At 44.5% G+C, this 17,711-nt stretch overlaps 1 protein-coding gene and 1 pseudogene across 18 annotated transcripts in view; both read right to left on the bottom strand.

Moving 5' to 3' along the window:
- Positions 1–7,103, bottom strand: part of RBFOX2 (RNA binding fox-1 homolog 2) — a 255,507-nt gene extending 248,404 nt beyond the window's left edge. For 8 of the 18 annotated variants that reach the window (XR_008529236.1, XM_054574544.1, XM_054574542.1 and 5 more), the window contains exon 1: positions 6,874–7,102. Coding sequence is in view for 17 of the 18 variants with exons in the window: in XM_054574544.1 (XP_054430519.1) it covers positions 6,874–7,065 (192 nt within the window). In the remaining variant the exon portion in view is untranslated. Of the gene's footprint in view, positions 1–6,873 lie in introns of all 18 variants that reach the window. The other 10 variants (XM_054574535.1, XM_054574540.1, XM_054574539.1 and 7 more) reach the window with 3 other exon arrangements.
- Positions 7,104–15,108: 8,005 nt separating this feature from the next.
- On the bottom strand, positions 15,109–15,354 carry LOC129071256 (cytochrome c oxidase subunit 7B2, mitochondrial-like; annotated as a pseudogene).
- Between the last annotated feature and the right edge of the window lie 2,357 nt (positions 15,355–17,711).

The following is a 17,711-nucleotide window of genomic DNA, read 5'->3' as shown; positions in this document are numbered from 1 at the left end:
GCACTTTCCCCTCAGAGCCCCTAAGCCAATGTTTGAAAAAATGTGTGGCTGACAGCTGGCTTGTTCTCGCCCCCTCCCCCACCCCAAAGTTATTTTCCAAACTACTTTCCCCACCCAAATTACAGAAATATGTCCCGGATTCACTTAGCAGTTCTGATCCGATTTGCCCCAATCCTGGCTCAAGCAGCTTTGCATTACCCTCCTAACTCGATCAGCGCCAGCCAATGGGTTTATTCAAGCTGATCTGTGATGGATTAGATAATGAAACCTTAGCCCTGTAAGCTGCCTGCTTGCACTGGGGCTGCAGGGGAGAAGAATAAGAAACCCAATACTCCTAGGGGCCACCTAAAACACCAAATGCAGCCGCCATCCCTCACTCCATCTGTTTGCTCCTGCTCCAATTACTGCCATTTCCTTTCCATCATCTCTGATGCTCTTCCCTCTTGTCTTTGAAGGAAGTGCACATCTGCCCCAGAATAAGGACGTTTACTATGCTTTACAAATGCCCATCACCAAAAATTCAAACAAATCCACTCACTAAAAGGGCCATCTTTATTGTTTCTACAATTAAACCCTGACATCGAACTGACAGCCTGAAAGATGTCAAACTAGTAATTCACTAGAGCCAACATTCTTGTTTATACTTAGTATGGTGAATTTCATTCTCCACAGTCCTGTAATCTTGAGGCCTGTCTGCACCAGTCTGCTTTTTATCAAAAGGAAGGTTAAATCTCTAGTTAACGTCTGCTACGTTCATATGTCAGTGTGGTAGAGAAAAAAATGACAAGGTGGCTAGGAGATGGGAGAGTTGGGAAACAAATTCAACTCAGACTAATGTCTTGAGTCACTCTGAATTCTGATCGATCGTAATTTCTCCTTCTCCAAGACATTCCCAGTTTTATATTCGCAGTCTTCTTTGTGAGGTTTTTTAAAAAATAAGTCATTTTTACATGACTATGCCTCAGTTTCTGCATCTTCAATACTATATACCACTCCAGTAGTTTTAGAAGGCTGAATGTCTTGTGTTCCCGCAAAACTAATATATTGAAGCCCTAGCCCATACTGTGATGGTATTTGGAGGTGAAGCCTTGGAAGGTAAATTAGCTTTACATTACATTGTAAGGATAGGACCCTCAGGAAGGGGTTAGTGCCCTATAAGAAGAGGAAGGGATATATCTTTCCCTCCCCAGGATCTCACACCAAGGAAAAGCCATGTGAGCACACAGCTAGAAGGCAGCTGTATACAGGCCAGGAAGACAACCCTCACCAGACAATGAGTCTGCAGCACCTTGGTCTTGGACTTCCAGCTTCCAGAACTGTGAGAAACAAATTTCTGTTGTTTCAGCCACCCCTATCTATGGTGTTGTTACGGCAGCCCAGGCAGATTACAGCACGTAGAGATGAAGCAACAATTTTAGTAAGATTATTCGTGGTTATCACTTAGAAGGAAAGCACACTACTTTTATAACTCTACTCAAATGGTAGCACCAGGCTTAGTTTCAGCACCAAATACCCAAATGAGAATCCAAAGAGATATTCACCTAGGAGGAGGGAAAACCAGAAACAAGCAAATGGGACATAAACTATTGCAAGAAATACAGCATCTACATAGCAATTACAGGCTACCTGGAGCCCCTTCCCTGAGACCAGGTAATTTTTCCTACAACTAGAATCAGCAACTAATACGAACTGCTGAACCCACTTAGCTAGGCTGGGCGTATGAACCTATGGTCAGAAGCAGTTAGTTGGCCATAGAGTAATCACATACCAACATTTCACTGCTGTAAAGAATTTTGCTGGGCCCTGACCCAGCGTAGCTAACTTGGTTGGGCATCAGCCCGCAAAGCGAAAGGTAGCTGGTTTGACTCCCAGTCAGGGCACATACCTGGACTGTGTGTTCAGTCCCCGGTTGGGGCGCATGGGAGAGGCAACTGATCGATCTCTCTCTAACATCAGTGTTTCTCTGCCTCACTTTCTCCCTTCCTTCCCCTCCTCTAAAAATAAATAAATAATTTTTTTTAAAAATTTTGCTCAAAGCCATAAGTAATAATTGAGGTCCACCTTGCCTTATACAGCAGCTAAGTTTCTGGAAAGTTGCACAAATATTGAATTTTTGTGAAATTGTTTTTATTCACTAGAACAGATGACCAAAAGAACTCATTCACCAGTATATTTCAGAAAGCCCAGGTTTCATACATATCAGACTTGTATGAAGTGAAATGAACCTCTGAAATCTACACAGTTAACCTTCCGCCAGGTTAGAGTACAATATTGCCAGGTACCCTCTTTAACAACTAACTTCATTTCTCAAACAGTATTCTAGTTTACAAGCTGAATTTGTCTCTTCCCTCCTGCTCCATGGTTCAGGGTTCTCTGTTTCTATACTATTTCCAGGACTGTGCTGACTCTTCTTTCACCTACATAAAGCTTCTGGGTCCTGCCCTGGAAAGGACTGGCCCTTCCTCTCTCTCCTTGTGAGCCAAAGGATTACAACATAAGCACCCTAGACTCCCTTGCATTCACTATGATCCACTTTGGGAAGTTATGATTTACTCTAAAACCTTAGTGGCTGTAACTCAACAGGGTTCAGCTTTGGAATCTGCAGCTTAGAGGTGGAGCTCCATTTCATTAGCAGACTTGGGACATCAGCCCCAGTAAATAACTTTCTTCTGTAAAAAAGGTTTTATATATTTTTATAAAAAGATTTTTTTATTTATTTACTTTACAGAGAGGGGAAGGTATGGGAAAGAGGGAGAGAACATCAATGTGCGAGAGATACATAGATCAGTTGCCTCTTGCACACTCCCAACCAGGGACCTGGCCTGCAACCCAGGCATGTACCCTGACCAGGAATTGAACCAGCAACCTTTCGGTTCACAGGCCAGCACTCAATCCACTAAGCCACACCAGCCAGGGCGAAAAAAATGTTAATCTTTTGACACTCAAAAGATTGGGGGATTTCATGAAGGTACTCTCACCCTTGAAAGTCATAATTTTCTATCCCTTAATTACTTGTAAGAAAGGTAAATTTCGACTTCAACTTAACAGGCACTTACCATGGACCCAAAAGTGTTAGGTATTAAGAATAAATACAAGGAGCCCTGGACCTTGTGGCTGAGTTCGTTGAGCCTAAAGGTCGCCAGTTCGATTGCTAGTCAGGGAACATGCCTGAGTTTCAGGTTCAGTCCCCAGATGGGGCACATGCAAAACGCAACCGATCAATGTTTCTCTCTCACATCAATGTTTCCCCCCCCTCTCTTTCTCCCTCCCTTTTCCTCTCTCTAGAATCAATTTTTTCAAGAAGAATTAATACAAAGAAAATATCATTCCCATCTTCTAGAAGCTTACAGTCTCACCAGGGGAATAAGAATAGCAACACAATTAAGGAACAACAACTATTATGCATAATTAAGCATCAATATAAAGGAGCCAAGAGGAGACTGTGACTGTTGTGAACTAAATTGTCAGGAGGCTTCCCAGAAGGAGCTATGACCTCAGAAAAACTCTATTTGTGTTAAGCAGCAAGAAAAAAAAACAACCACACACACATGCCTTAAGACAAACTCATGTATAGAGAGAAGGCCATGTTACAATGGAAGCAGAGATTGGAGTGATATGGTCACCAGCCAAGGCGCCAAGGGATGGGGGCAGCCTCTAGGCGCTGGAAGAGGCAAAGATTGGATTCTCCTCTGGAGTTCCTAGGAGCAATGAGCCTGCTGACATCTTAACTTTAGATCAGCAAGATTAATTTTGGACTTCTGATCTCCAGAACTGTAAGATAATAAATATGTGTTTTCCTAAAAATAAATAAGTAAAAATAAAGTAAGCCCATATACCAAAAAGGTCAGCTACACTAAGATTTTTAGTGTATATTTACAAATGGCCTATTGACATTTCTACACCACTGGTATCCTCTCCTAAGGCTCCAGACCCCTGCTCTTTCTGCTCCAGCTACACCAGTCTCTACCCCAGGACATTAAAGAGCAGTTGGTGCCCTAGCATTGGGAAGCTGCAACTGCCTCAGTACCCACAGTTCCTCTCCTGAGCCCTCACCTCTCACATATCTGAAAGGCCCATTCCCTCACTCCACTCAAAGGTCACCTATCAAAGAGGCCTTCCCTACATGTTCGGCATCACTCTCTATCCCTTTACCTGCTTTATTTTGCTCCTTAGCCCTTACCACTTACCACCATCTAATAGCTGTTGATTTCTTTACTGTCTGTCTCTTTCGATTAGAATTCACATTCCATAAGGGCAGGGTCTTTAGTTCACTACCATATCTCCTAGGCTCTAAAACAGGGCCTGGCACATAGCAATTGCTCAACAAGCATTAGTTAAATGAATATTAAATCTTCTATAATTATCCTCAGAATGATACAAAAACATCCTAGAGGTGTACGTCTCCTAGGCTTAAATTTTATCTTTTCGTGAACATGATTTCTCTTTTACTCCCAATTATACCTCAAATTTCAACATCCCCATAAAGCCTTCCTTGACCATGCCAGCGGGAATGGTCATCTCCATCTTCTGGACCCAGAGGCACAAATAACCAGCATACTTTGGCTCTAAATTATGCAATGCCTTCTGACATGCCTCTACCCTGTGGTATCTCTTCTCCTTTTTCTCTGAGCTTACATTTATATATAAATCATTTATATATAAACATTTTTAAACTTTTCACCCACATTGTCTCTCCACCACAATTGTAAGCACCAAGTGCCTTACAATCAGAGACCCTGACATTTTTAAGAAGGTAACTTAAAGATCATCTTGTATAAACGTTTTATTTTACAACTAAACAGAGGCCCCAAAAGAAAGGATTTTTCCAGAACCATATAGCTAGTTGAAGTCAGGGGACTAAATCACTGATGATATGAATACCTGTGTGACATGGTGTGCTGAAACTACAACAACGAAACTGCACATAGTGAAAAATAAAAATATACACAAATACACAGAATGAAAAAGAAAAGATTCTCTGTGGAATAATTCTAAGTTGCCCATTTGTACCCAAAGGACCTAACCCACTCCTTCTTCTTAATACCCCAAAGTCCCTATGCACGGCTCCACTTCCAAATACTACTGTCCTTAGCCAATTTGAAGGCAACCAGCAAATAATGGGCCCCAGGAGGAAAGAGGGCGGTCTGCCTGTTAACTATGATTGACAGAAACAACAAATGAATACAGACAAACACAGGTATAGGCACACACCAAGCAGAACACTCACCAGCACCAACATCCTCCAGTCTTTCCTCCTTACTATCTAATATTAACCCACCGCACCTAAAATCTCCCCATGTTCTTTGGTATTTTTTCCATGGCCCCAAGCTTTTACTTCTCACAATTGCTCTGCCTGACAGAGCTCTAATGGAGGACAAAATCAGGCAAACAAAACATTTCAAAAATAAACACGAAGAGGACCACTTTACCCAAATCAACAGAGGTAACCACGTGGCCTCTGCAAAGGAGACTGAGAAGCACACAGCAAACACGCCAGGCTTAAACACGGCTCCGTCTCTAACACAGGAAGTCAGGCAGAGCCTTGAAAAGCAGGAGTCGAGCACAGGAAGTCTTTCAGCACTGCAGAGATTTCCACGAGTGGTGTAATGGAGAGAGCACAGGAATAGGAATTCGAAGCCTGGGCTTCCAGTTCTAGTTGTGCTACCAGCTAACTGGCTGGCCTTAGGCAAGTTACCAGACTTCGCTGGACTTCTGAGTCCCCGTCTATAAAATGAGGTGGTTAAAGCATTTCGGGACTTGAATCCACTCCAAAAAGAAAAAAGAAAACAAAACATTAACTATCCACTCTTTCCCACCAAAAAAGTGCACAAAAACTATTCTGCGTAAGAATCTTCCAAGTCTGTCCAGGTTAAGAACCCCTGAAAACGATGTCTCTGATCCCTTCTAACAAACATTCTATGATTCTAAGAGAATTAGGCAGATGTCTAAACAATTGCTAGTAGGTGAACCCCTCACCATTCCATAGCAACTATTTACTGAACAGAGACCAAATCCTAAGACCTATGAAGATTTTGCATTCTTCCTCAAAGTACAAAGTACATGGTAACTACAGTTCTCCATTCCCTACCCAACTCAGAATCGTCTTCTAATAATCCTATAAATTTTCTTCTGTATGACAGAACATTAAAGAGCGAGTCGATGCCCTAACTATATAAGATGCAACTGGCAAAGTACAGGAGGGGCATGTCTTAGTCTCTCTTCAGACCCATTAGCAAGGTCCACAAAGTTAATGTGACTTGAGCACCACACTATCCCCACAACTCTACCAAACTCCTTGTACTTCTCCCACTCCTTACGTGTATGACCAAGTTAACCCACAATCTAAGCCACATCCCCTCTGGGCTCTCGAGGAGTTTTCTCGCCTTTCATTCCTCTCGTTTATACGCCACACCCCTTCCATCTCCCAGTGTGTGTCGAGGGCTGCCAAAAAGGTATTCCTCCATAGCGGGGGCGGGGGCGTCCCACCACTGTCCCTCGTCCTCGACTCAGTCCAATGGCTCTCCTGGGCAGGATCTCCTCGCTTCCACCCCACCTCAAGGAACTACGGAAGGGTTTGAAGAAATGGAACCCATCTCAACCATGTTCGATTTCCCCCCAAAACCTATCCACGCGTCGTGTCCCCTCATCCTCTCAGAAATCAGGACCCTCGTGGGCGCACCAGGGTCCTCCTGCACCCTTCGCGTCCAAGCCGTAGCTCGCCGTACCTTTCAACCAGGCCCCGAACGGCCCCCTCCCACTTCCAAGCCAGGATCCCTGGAGTACTCCCTTCTCCAAGCCCCGGGAGCCCCGGGCCGCCCTCCCGGCCCCGCGCCGCACCCCCGCCGTAACGGGGCGCTCGTCCCGCGCGGTCACCTGCATCCCGCCGCCGTCGTCGTCGGCGGCCGCCGCCTCCTCGGTGCGCGGCCGCTTGCTCAGGCCGGGCTCGACTCCGTCTCCACCCCCTCCGGGCACCGGCAGCTCCAGCTCCGACTCCCGCTTCATCCCCCGGGCAGCGGCGCCGGGCCCGAGCTGAAGCGGCTGCTGCGGCTGGGCGCCTTCCGCCATCCGCCCGCGCCCCCTTCGCCTCCGGGAGCCGGGCGACCCGCGACAGGCCACCTCCCCCTGGGCCTCGGCCCCGACAGTCGCGACAGGCGGGCGCGCGCCTGCCCCCGCCCCCGCGTGCGTGCGTGCGTGCGCGCGCGCGGGCCCAGCGCCCCTCGGCGACTGGCGGTCGTCGTTCCCCAGGTCCTCGGCTCGAGGCGGCTGGCGGGTCGCGACGCGCACTCGTTCGCACCCCCACGCGCACACGCAACCCCCAGCCCGGCCGCCGCGGGCCCCGCCTCTCGCACTCACGGAGCTCGCCCGCCGGCTCGCGCCCTCTCCCTCACACTGTCCCTCACAACACGCCGGGCCAAGGGAGGAAGGGGGCGGTCCAGGATCCCGAGACGTGGGGAGGGGTGTTTATTTGTGGGGAGGAGGGGCTCGAAGCAGGAACGAGCTGACTGGCCGGGATCCTCCGACCCGCCACAGTGGCAGCACCGGGAAGGCGGGGAGAGAGAAAGAAGGAGGGAGGGACCGGGATCTGGGACTCCAGCCCGCGCGGGAGGCTGTGGCGGGGGTGGGGCGGAGAGGGCGGGACCAACGCCCCTCGGCAATCTCCGTCTTTTCCGTTCCGGGCGCCCGAGGGAGGCCGGGAAGAGATCGGGAGAATTCGGGAATCTCCGTTGCCGGCCAGGGATTGTCCTGGAGGACCGGCGCGACTGGAATTCCAGCCAGCACGGAGGGGGCGGAGTTTGCTTCCTTTAAGGGCGGGGCCACAGCCTAGGGCAGGCGGAGCTTAAGAGGCCCAAGGGCGTGGTTGGTTCCAGGAGAGGAAAGAGCGCTCTGTGGGATAGGGAGCCTTTTCCTGCTCCCCGTCCCGCAGAAGAACGGGGATCTACAGTTGGAAGGTCCATGAATGAAGTCACCACTTCATGGCCCTCCCCAATTCTGAAAAGCTTTTATTCTAATCATAAAAATAATAATTAAGCTAATCACATTTCTGATCAGCTAAGTAACACCTGATGTTTGAAGAGCTTTACAGTTTGCACAATGCAATGCGTTCACAGATCCGTTTTGAAGCTGATGGTATAGGCAGACCACATACCAGGAACTACTTAACACTGATGGTGAACGTGAAGCCCTTGCTTAAGCCCTGCAGCTAAAAAAGAGGCAGAGCCAGATCTCAGGACACTAGATTAAATTCTTTCTGTACACCTTGCTGCTGTGTAACACTTTATCTATTATCAACTTCGTACCGTTAGAGATACTTGTGTAAAACCTTTTTTCTAACAGATTTTAAGGACCAAGAGGGCATCTATTTTCTCTTGGTTCCATATTGTGCCATGTACATTATAGGGATACAATGATGCTGCGTGAATGACCTGGATTCTACTTAAACAAGTTACTTCACCTCTTTGGACCCTGATGTATCATTTGTAAAATGAAGAGATGGTTTACGTCAGTAATTTGCAGCCAAGGGCAATTTTCGCTGCTCCCTCTGTCCCCTAGGACATTAATCAACTTCTGGGGACATATTTGGTTGTTATAACAGGGGGATGCTGCTGGCATCTAGTGGATAGAGGCCAAGAATATTGCTCACCATCCTGTGATGAACAGGACAGTTCTCACATCAGTTGTCCAACCAAAAATGTCAATAGCTATGTGGTTGAGAAACCTTGAATTAGATCATTTCTAAAATCATTTTCAGATGGATCTATGATTTGACCTTTGAACTTGGATTTATCCTGGCCAGGGCTGGAACAATACAATGGTAAAAATCCTTGATTTGGAATCAGACCAACCCAGGTTTGAATCCAGACTTTAGCAGCTGTTGCCCATGTGATGTTGAACCAGTGATCACTTCAGAATTTCTTTATAGAAGGAGCTTAGGGTCTGCAGACTAATTGGAAGGGAGGACTGAAGGACTTGTCTTGAAGCCTAGCCTTCATAGCAAGCAAAGTTTTTTTTAACCTGGGCTGTGTCATAGATCAAGAAAAATAGCCAAGTTTTAGCTCTGCCACTTACAAGTCATGATGTCTTATGAATGCCATGATACTTAGCCTCTCTTTGCCTCAGTTTCTTCATCTGATAATTAGGATAATAATATCTTCCAGAAAGGATTACTGTGAGGATTTAATTATCATACATCGAGAACTCAAACAGATTGGCCTGTTGTAACCACTCAATAAAAGTTAGTTACTATTATTATTATTATTACCATTATCATTCTATTCATATTTTAAATAAGAGTGAGAAAAATATTCATTGTCAAGATCAAAGGTACCATTATCACTACTCTTGGATTTTTTTTTAATTATATAAGGTAGCTTGGGTGGGGCCACTAAAGATTAAGAGGGGCAAAGTTCCCCGAGTCACCCTTTGGTGCAACCCCTATTTTGGGCAAGTCCTTTATTTTCACTAAGCCTTACAGTCCTTGCTTGTAAGATGACAATAGTCACAGTGTTGTTCTAAAAATTAAGTGAGACAAAATAAAGCACTTAGCATAATGCCTATCACATAGTAACAACTTAATAAGAGAATAAGTAAATATTTATCATCTAATATTGCTATTTGGGCCATCAAATTGTAAGTCCAAGTGCCCATGAGTTTGTTCTTGAGCTAAATTAGACAGTCTCAAATTAAGTTAAGGGTCTCCAATTGGCAGTACCCCATAGCAGATGGGGCTTAATCCTGTGCAAGTGAGCACAAGCATTATGACCTTGAAGAAAAATCAGAACGTCTCCCGGTGGCCTATGGAACAACAATGGCTTTTTTTAAAACCAAATACTGGAATCTAAATAATGCTAGGTCCTTCCTGCGCTGCTCCACGACCCAGCAAGAAATGAGATTGAGGATCAGTCTGCTTGTGACTCAAATTATTGTGATTCAAGTATTTCCCTAAGGGCAATGAGGTATAGGAATTCTTGAATGACCAGGTAGAACAAAGAGAAATCAGACCCTGCCCTGTAAACAAACATTAAGCATTTGGGGGAGGAGGGAGAAAGAAAGAAAGTATAGAGGCCTCTAGATAGTTGAGGAGGCCAAATTGCACCTGTGGCGGCACAAAGACCAAGACCATTTCCTTCACGTACATCTGCAGCTGCCCCAGTGGGAACAGGGGATTATAAAATATTACAGGGAAAAACACAATTAAGGAATATTTTCCTAGAAAGAATTTTAGCTGCAGAAACTACTGAAGTCCTAACATTGATTCATTTATCCATTCGACAAACTATGAGCAAGAGTCTGGAATAACAAGAAGAGTAAAATTAATTCCTGGTACCAAGGAGCTCTCAGTCTAGGGAAGGAAGGGTGAACAAATTTAAAAAACAGTTACAATTCATCATGATAGGGAGGTCATCTCTCACAGTGGTCAAGAATATGAACTCATATCAGACAGGCACGCGTTTGAATCTGACTTGGCCATATATTTGACCTCAGACGAGATCCTTAGCATCTGTAAGGCCCAGTTTCTTCATTTGTGTGGCAAGCACTGGTAGTTTCCAACCCAATATCCATTCTCCTCTTACTCCTCACTAGCAGAACCCCAATTTTGTTCAGGGGGGCAGAAATATTCCTAGCTTTAAATAAAGGGGAAAAACTTTCTCAGGCTCCCTGGCAGTTGAGGGTGATCACACAACACAGCTCTGGCCATCAAGATGTAGATAGGGAAGAGCATCACTGCCCAATAAGAAGACAAAACGACAAAAAGAAAAGGCTTTTTGCCCTTCACCCTTAGCCCTTTCACCTTTCCCTTTCCTCCTGCCTAGAACACAGATTGGAAGACAGCAGTCATCTTGTCTCCACAGTAACAAAAGCTACATGCTAAGAATGGTATTGTGGAGCCATCCTACCAACCCTGGCCGCTCTTCTTCTAATTTATTGTTATTCAAGCAAAATAAGTTCCATTTCGTTACACTACCATGGACAAGTTTTTACAAGCAACCAAACACAACTCTTAACTGATACAATCTGTAAACAATAACAATATCTCCCCACAAGGGGTTCTTTTAAGCATTAAATAATGCATGTAAAGCACTTAGCATCACACCTTGCTATAGACACACTTGATAATGGTAACTTTGACCTTTTTCTATGATTATTACTCCTGTTATCCTTATTAATATGATTATTATATGTGCCAAAAGCTGTAGGAGCAAATAATACTGCCGAACTGGGGAAGAGAGGACAAGCTACACTGAGAATGATATGTTTGATCTGGGTCTTTAAAAGTGAGGAGTTTCCCAGGATATGGTTTCTACTAAAAGGTGAGCAAATTGTTGCATGCCTGCAAGGGCTTGCAGGGAGTTCAGCACTATTCACCAGGAGAAAACTCTAATAGGATATAGCGCTGGCCTTGGGGTGAGAGGACCAGAACAGAGTTGGGACCAACTGTGGTCCTCGTATGGAGACTGAGAAAGGTGAGTGGGTGTCCAAAGACCTAGTCACAGGGCTCTTGTGGGCCCATAGGAAAGAGTAAATCTTATGAAAGATCTATTTAAACATCATTTATTGTTAACCCAGTACTCTAGTTACCTGACAGCCATCAGACAACCTGGTGGTGTAACACTCTATATTTTTAGACCACGAATGGTTTCTTAGTCCCTTCCTTGATTAAGCACAGAGCTTGACACAAAACGTGTGGCTATTCCAACAATACTAAAAATATTCAGGGGGAGTCTGAGACCTCACACTCCGCCTGGAAGAACAGGTAAAGTCCCAGAGCAGAGCAGATGACCTTAGCTTGCTGTCTTAACCATGCACTCTTCTAAATAAAGACAGAGTTCTCAGGGCCAGGCTCCTTCCACAAAATTTATCATCTCTCTAATCAGGGAGAGAGAAGAGTAGATATAAATAGAAGACAGCACTTTCTACTCCAAAGCTTTCTTTTCCCAAAAAAGAAAGGCCGAGAATACCCTTGATAATTCATGGGCCAGAGGAAGTAGAAGCAACTCTTGCCATGTGGCTGGCTGATCCAGGATCCAATACAAAGCCTAATGAGAAACTGAATTCAGCAAAAGAGGAACGTGTGGTGTTTCAGCCTCATTAGTACCATAAACCCAGCCTTTGGACACAAGCCCCACTATTAACTTTGACCTCACTTCCCTACCTCCCTTCGCTCATGGCATTATTGAACCTGGGTTTTTCCTATGCGCCAGAACCTTGCCAACCCTTTTGCCCTTCACATAATGTGTTTGTCTGGTTTCTATTTCTGTAGTTTGATGAAGGATGATAGCAGGGTATTGAGTTGTTGTTTTTCATTTAGTGCAGTCGCCGCCCTCACCCTGTCCCCTACCCCCACCCTGTTCTCAATTCAAGTTTTCATTGTCTGTTTTGTGCCTCCTCCTAGGTTTTTATTGCTTCCTTACAGAAGGGGGAAGTCATTTTATTTTATTTTATTTTCCAGGCCCTGGTATACATAAATGCATGTATCCGTCTTTTCCACAAAGAATGACGGTGTTTTGAAATTGGAAATGGCCTCAGAGGGAAAGGCAGGGGAGGTTCAGATGTTCACCAAGTCCCTAATATGAACCAGGACCTGAACTAGGCTTTTTTTTTTTTTTTTTTTTTCACTTACACCCCACAGCGTATCTGCGAGGTCGGCAGTATTACATCTCATTTTACAGACGAGAAAACTGAGCTCCAGAGAAATGTAAACGACAGGCTCAAGGTCACACAGAAGGGTTACTAACCATGGAATTCCCATGCCCTGCTCCAGATCCACTCCCCCTTCCATGCCTCACCATGCTTTGTGGAGTTTTTAGGGTGTTTTAGTTTGGGCAGGTACAAATCTCCTAAAGAGGAGTGAACAGAAAAAGTTCAACTTCTTATTCTCTGAAACAACTTAACTATCATGAATCCTGCATTCCATCTGGGGCATAAGCTCCTAGCCCTTTTCTATATCAAGGCATTAGGTCTTCATTATCCCTGACGGCACCTGCTCCGTTGTCTTTCTCCAGGTCTCGGTCTGGCTGTCCTATCGATCCTAACCGACCTCCACTAAGCTGTCCTTTCTGCTCCTAAGTCATTGATTTACCCAGAGTACACCTTACCCAGGGCCGCTCCAGGAAAGGCTCTGTCTTATGGGCCTCACAACTCTGTGAAGTGTATGGGAAAACCCTGGCTCTTCCCACACTGCTCCGGGGCTTGGGAACCTCTGAGAGGCTGTCTCTGAAGCCTGCTGGGTAAACACACTGCAGCATCCCTACTCCTCAAACCCTTACTAGAGGAGGACACTGCAAATGTGCCTTCCAAGGCCTCCAATGGGAGGCGAGGCACAGATCTCTTCTCCTAGAGCTTTGTTTCCCTCTCTCTCTCCTCCCAGGCTCCATTTAGAAGGAGGCAGGAGGCAGGGGTCCTCCAGAGCCCCCCACAAGGCTCCAGGTCTTTCTTGTTCACTCGCTCTCTCTTCAGCCCTTGCCACATTTGCCCCATCTGGGGTGTGGAGTGGGGGGAATGCAAGACTGGTCCTGACTGATACTGAATCTGGTAAAAATCTCTAAATTTTGTAGAGCGTGGATATGATGGATATCATGCAGGGTTGAGACTGGCAGTTAAAAAGACCAGACTTTTGAAACACAGAGACTTTCCTCTCAAGCCATGTGTTTCAAAGTCTTTTTGGTAATTCAGAAGCTCAGTCCCACCCTGGCTGGACACTCGGTTAAAGTGTCATCCCCCTATGCCGATGTTGCCGGTTGACATCCCCATCACTGCATGTACGAGAGTAACCAATGAATGCATGAATGGGTGGAGCAACGAAAGTCGATGTTTCTTTCTTTCTCTCTCCCTTCCTCCCTTCTTCTCTCTCTAAAAGCAGTTTTTAAAAGGAAGGCTCGACCTCTTTGTATTTCTATTGTAACAGCTGTAATCCTGAAAGGGAATGTAGGGACAGTGTTTTTAATATTTTATTTATTTATTTTTAGAGAGAGGGGAAGGGAGGAAGAGAGAGAAACATCAATGTGTGGTTGCCTCTCACACGCCCCCTACTGGGGACCTGGCCCACAACCCAGGCGTGTGCCCTCACTGGGAATCAAACCGGCAACCCTTGGTTCACAGGCTGGCACTCAATCCACGGAGCCCCACCAGCCAGGGCTATAAGTTAATACTTTTTGTGGCAAAGATCATCTGCACTGTTTCCTCTTCCTGCAAACATAGGGGGACAGTTCTCAGCCTTCTTGGCAGTTAAAATGGGGATGATGCGACAACATTCTGGCCAATGGGATATGGGTAAAAGTAATAGAGATCACTTAGAGGCCCAGCCCCTAGAACATTCCTGTCAATCCTCTAGGCTCCCCATCCCGCAACCCCTCAACAGCAGTTGCAGGGACCATGAGCTGAAGATGAGAGGAAAGGAGCCTGGATGCCTGAGTCCCCCAGCGGGGGAGTCCTCTGTAGTAGAAGCTGCATTAAAAGCTGCCCTGTTGGCAGCAGACTCTGATGTGATCAGGGCCTTGAAACTTGTGTTAAACCACTGAGGTTTAGGTTTGAGCGTGTGTGTAACAGCAGTCTATATTACTTACTCTGACTGATAAAATACCTAAATATTGTTCTACCTCATAATCAATGCACAAAAGATCAGAGATTTGGAATCAGAAGCTTGACCATTTTGATTAAAATTTATGAAATTGAAGGTGTATAAAATGACACCAATTCTAAGAAAATACTAAGTATTATCTTTGGACACTATTCAAAGGTTGATGTAGAAGGAGAGTTGGGGAAAAAGCAAGAATGATATGTCAAATCCCTTCTTTCAGCCAGCCTGGCGTAGTACCTGGCGTATTGGGAAGCTCAATAAGCAATGGCGGACTGAATGAAAAACCCATTAACCTATTGACTCTGGTTAAACCCAGGACACCTACTTTTTTTTTTTTAATTCTCCTTTCAAATATTTGTTATTTGTAATCCCCTATAGTCTACACCCACTGTTACAGCCTTGCATCCAGGCATTATAATGACTACTTTCAATAACTTTTAAAGGTTTCAAATGTATTTTAATTTTTTAATGATGCTGTATTTAAATGAGCAGCAGAGTGCTTAAATGACAAGTTGATTTTGAAACAGTTCTGATTACTCATCATTCCACTCTTTTGGGGTGAGTCGGCCAACAGCAGGCAGGTTCCATTCTATTCCAATCCGTGTGGTTGTAAATATCCATGCAATAACACAGAAAGTAGTTCCACTGGCCAGTATAACATTACCATATTTGTCATGAAAATCTGGGGAGTGTTTTCTGTAGCTCTGTCTTGCCCTAATTTGCTGAATACTTCAAATCTTGAGGCCACTTAATATATTTCTATCCAAGGGAAACATCATGAAGGTGTGATAGGATTGTAGTTGCTGGTCTATTTCCTTGTAAAGAGACAGCTCTTGAGGCTGGAAAGTCCAAGCTGATTCAGTTCCTGGTGAGAGCCCTTTCCTGGCTTGCAAATTACTGCCTCCTCACATGTCAGAGAGAAAGAGATGAAGAGAAGAGAAAGGAAAGGAAGGGGAGGGAAGGGGAAGGGAGAGGAGGGGGAAGAGAAGAGCAAGGCAGCTCTTAGGACTTTTACTATTTCAGGTTTTATGGGGAGGAGCAAAGGAGGTAGACATGGAGGTGGGGGACAAAGAGAGAGAGAGAGAGAGAGAGAGAGAGAGAGAGAGAGAGAGAAGGGAAAAGTAAGACGGCAAAGTGGAAGTAATTCCCCAGAAGGCATGTACCTTTACCCTTTCCCACTTGTGTGACTTAAAACAGTGCTTATCAGCAAGAACCCTCTGTGATTTTGCCCTCTACATGCTCACAAACATACAAAAGTGAGGTTATAATTCCTATTTATTGTTGATATTAACATGCAAAATGAAGCTGAGCATGGAAAATGAGAGGCACGCAGATGATAAATTAGAAAAAGTCAATCTATCCCTAAGACATGGAATCATGCAGAAAGACTCCTAGGGTTGAAGGGGCTTGATAAATACCACCTCCCCTCCCTATCAAGTCAGGAACCAATTTAGACACAGACATCAGAGACACAGAGAGGAAATCAAAATGTTTAACTTATTATTGATGAACAGCAGGTTTGGGTATTCAACCAAAAGGATCGGCTATGAGTCTCCACTCTTGAATTAGATCAACACAACTACCAAGCCACTAACATAACTAACATAACTGGAACACTGCAGGGATAAAGGATAAGGTCTTCCCCCTACATGGCAGAGAGCTCATCAGAAATCCCCCTCTCAGAGTCAAGCAGATTTGGAGAAAGAGTAAGGAAGAAGCTGAGCCAGGCCATGCTCAGTCCTTCTTCCCAAATGACCAATCAGGTAAATCACCTCTTCTGTGAGTCAGCCAAAGTATGCGGCAAGATCCAACACCTGAAAATTCTAAGTGGTTTACAAGCACAAAGCTCTCTTGTTTACCTATCTGGTGCGTGCCATCTTCACTCTGGTACTCAGGCTGATGGGCTCATCCACAACTTTGTCATTACAGGCATACTTCATTTGTTTGTTTGTTTTGTTTGTTTTGTGCTTTACTTTATTGTGCTTCACAGGTACTTCTTTTTTTTTTAAATTATAAATTGAAGGTTTGTGGCAACCCTGCACTGAGCAAATCTACTGATGCCATTTTTCCAACAACATTTGGTCACTTCATGTCTCTGTTACATTTTGGTAATTCTCACATTTCAAACTTTCTCATTACCATTATATGTGTTACGGTGATCTGTGATCAGTGATCTCTGATATTACTATTGTAATTGTTTTGGGGTACCAGGCACCATGAACCATGTCCACACGATACAGTGAACTTAATCCATAAATGTTGTATGTGTTCTGACTGCTCTGATGACCAGCCATTTCTCTATCTCTCTGACTCATATTCCCTAAGACACAATAATATTGAGATTGTAATAACCCTACGGTGGTCTCTAAGTGTTCAAGTGAAAGGAAGAATTGCACAAATCTGACTGTAAATTAAAAGCTAATAATAATTAAGTTTAATAAGGGAGGCATGTTGAAACTAAAAGCTAGGTCTCTTGAACCAAGCAGATAGCCAAGTTGTGAATGCAAAGGAACATTTCTTAAAAGAAATGAAAAGTGCTACTCCAGTGAACACACAAATGATAAGAAAGCAAAACAGTCTTATTGCTGATATGGAGAAAGTTTTTAATGACCTGTATAGAAGATCAATCAACCACATTCTCTTAAATCAAAGTCTAATCCAGAGCAAGGCCTTAACTCTTCAATTCTATGAAAACTGAGGGAAACTGCAAAAGAAAAGTTTGAAGCTAAAAGAGGTTTAAGGAAAGAAGCTATCCCCATAACACATAAGTACAAGGTGATGAAGCTGCAAGTGTTGATGTAAAAGCTGCATCAAGCAACCCAGAAGATCTAGCTAAGATAATAAATAAAGGTGGCTACACTAAACAACAGATTTTTTAATGTAGGTAAAGCAACCTTATATTGGAAGAAGATGTCATCCAGAACTTTTCACAGTTGGAGAGAAGTCAATGCCTAGCTTTAAAGCTTCAAAGGACAGGTTGACTCTCTTTTTAGAGGCTAATGCAGCTGGTGACTTTAAGTTGAAGTCAATGTTCATTTACCTTTCTGAAAATTCTAGAGCCTTTAAGAACAATGTTAATGCTACTTAGCCTGTGCTCTATGAATGGAACAACAAAGCTTGGATGACAGCTCATCAT

Source organism: Pteronotus mesoamericanus, unplaced genomic scaffold, assembly GCF_021234165.1.
Source record: "Pteronotus mesoamericanus isolate MK-2021 breed Mesoamerican mustached bat unplaced genomic scaffold, CSHL_Meso_final contig_263, whole genome shotgun sequence".
NCBI lineage: Eukaryota > Metazoa > Chordata > Mammalia > Chiroptera > Mormoopidae > Pteronotus > Pteronotus mesoamericanus.
Note: the sequence above shows the minus strand (reverse complement) of the source record. Positions and strands in the feature narration are given on the sequence as shown.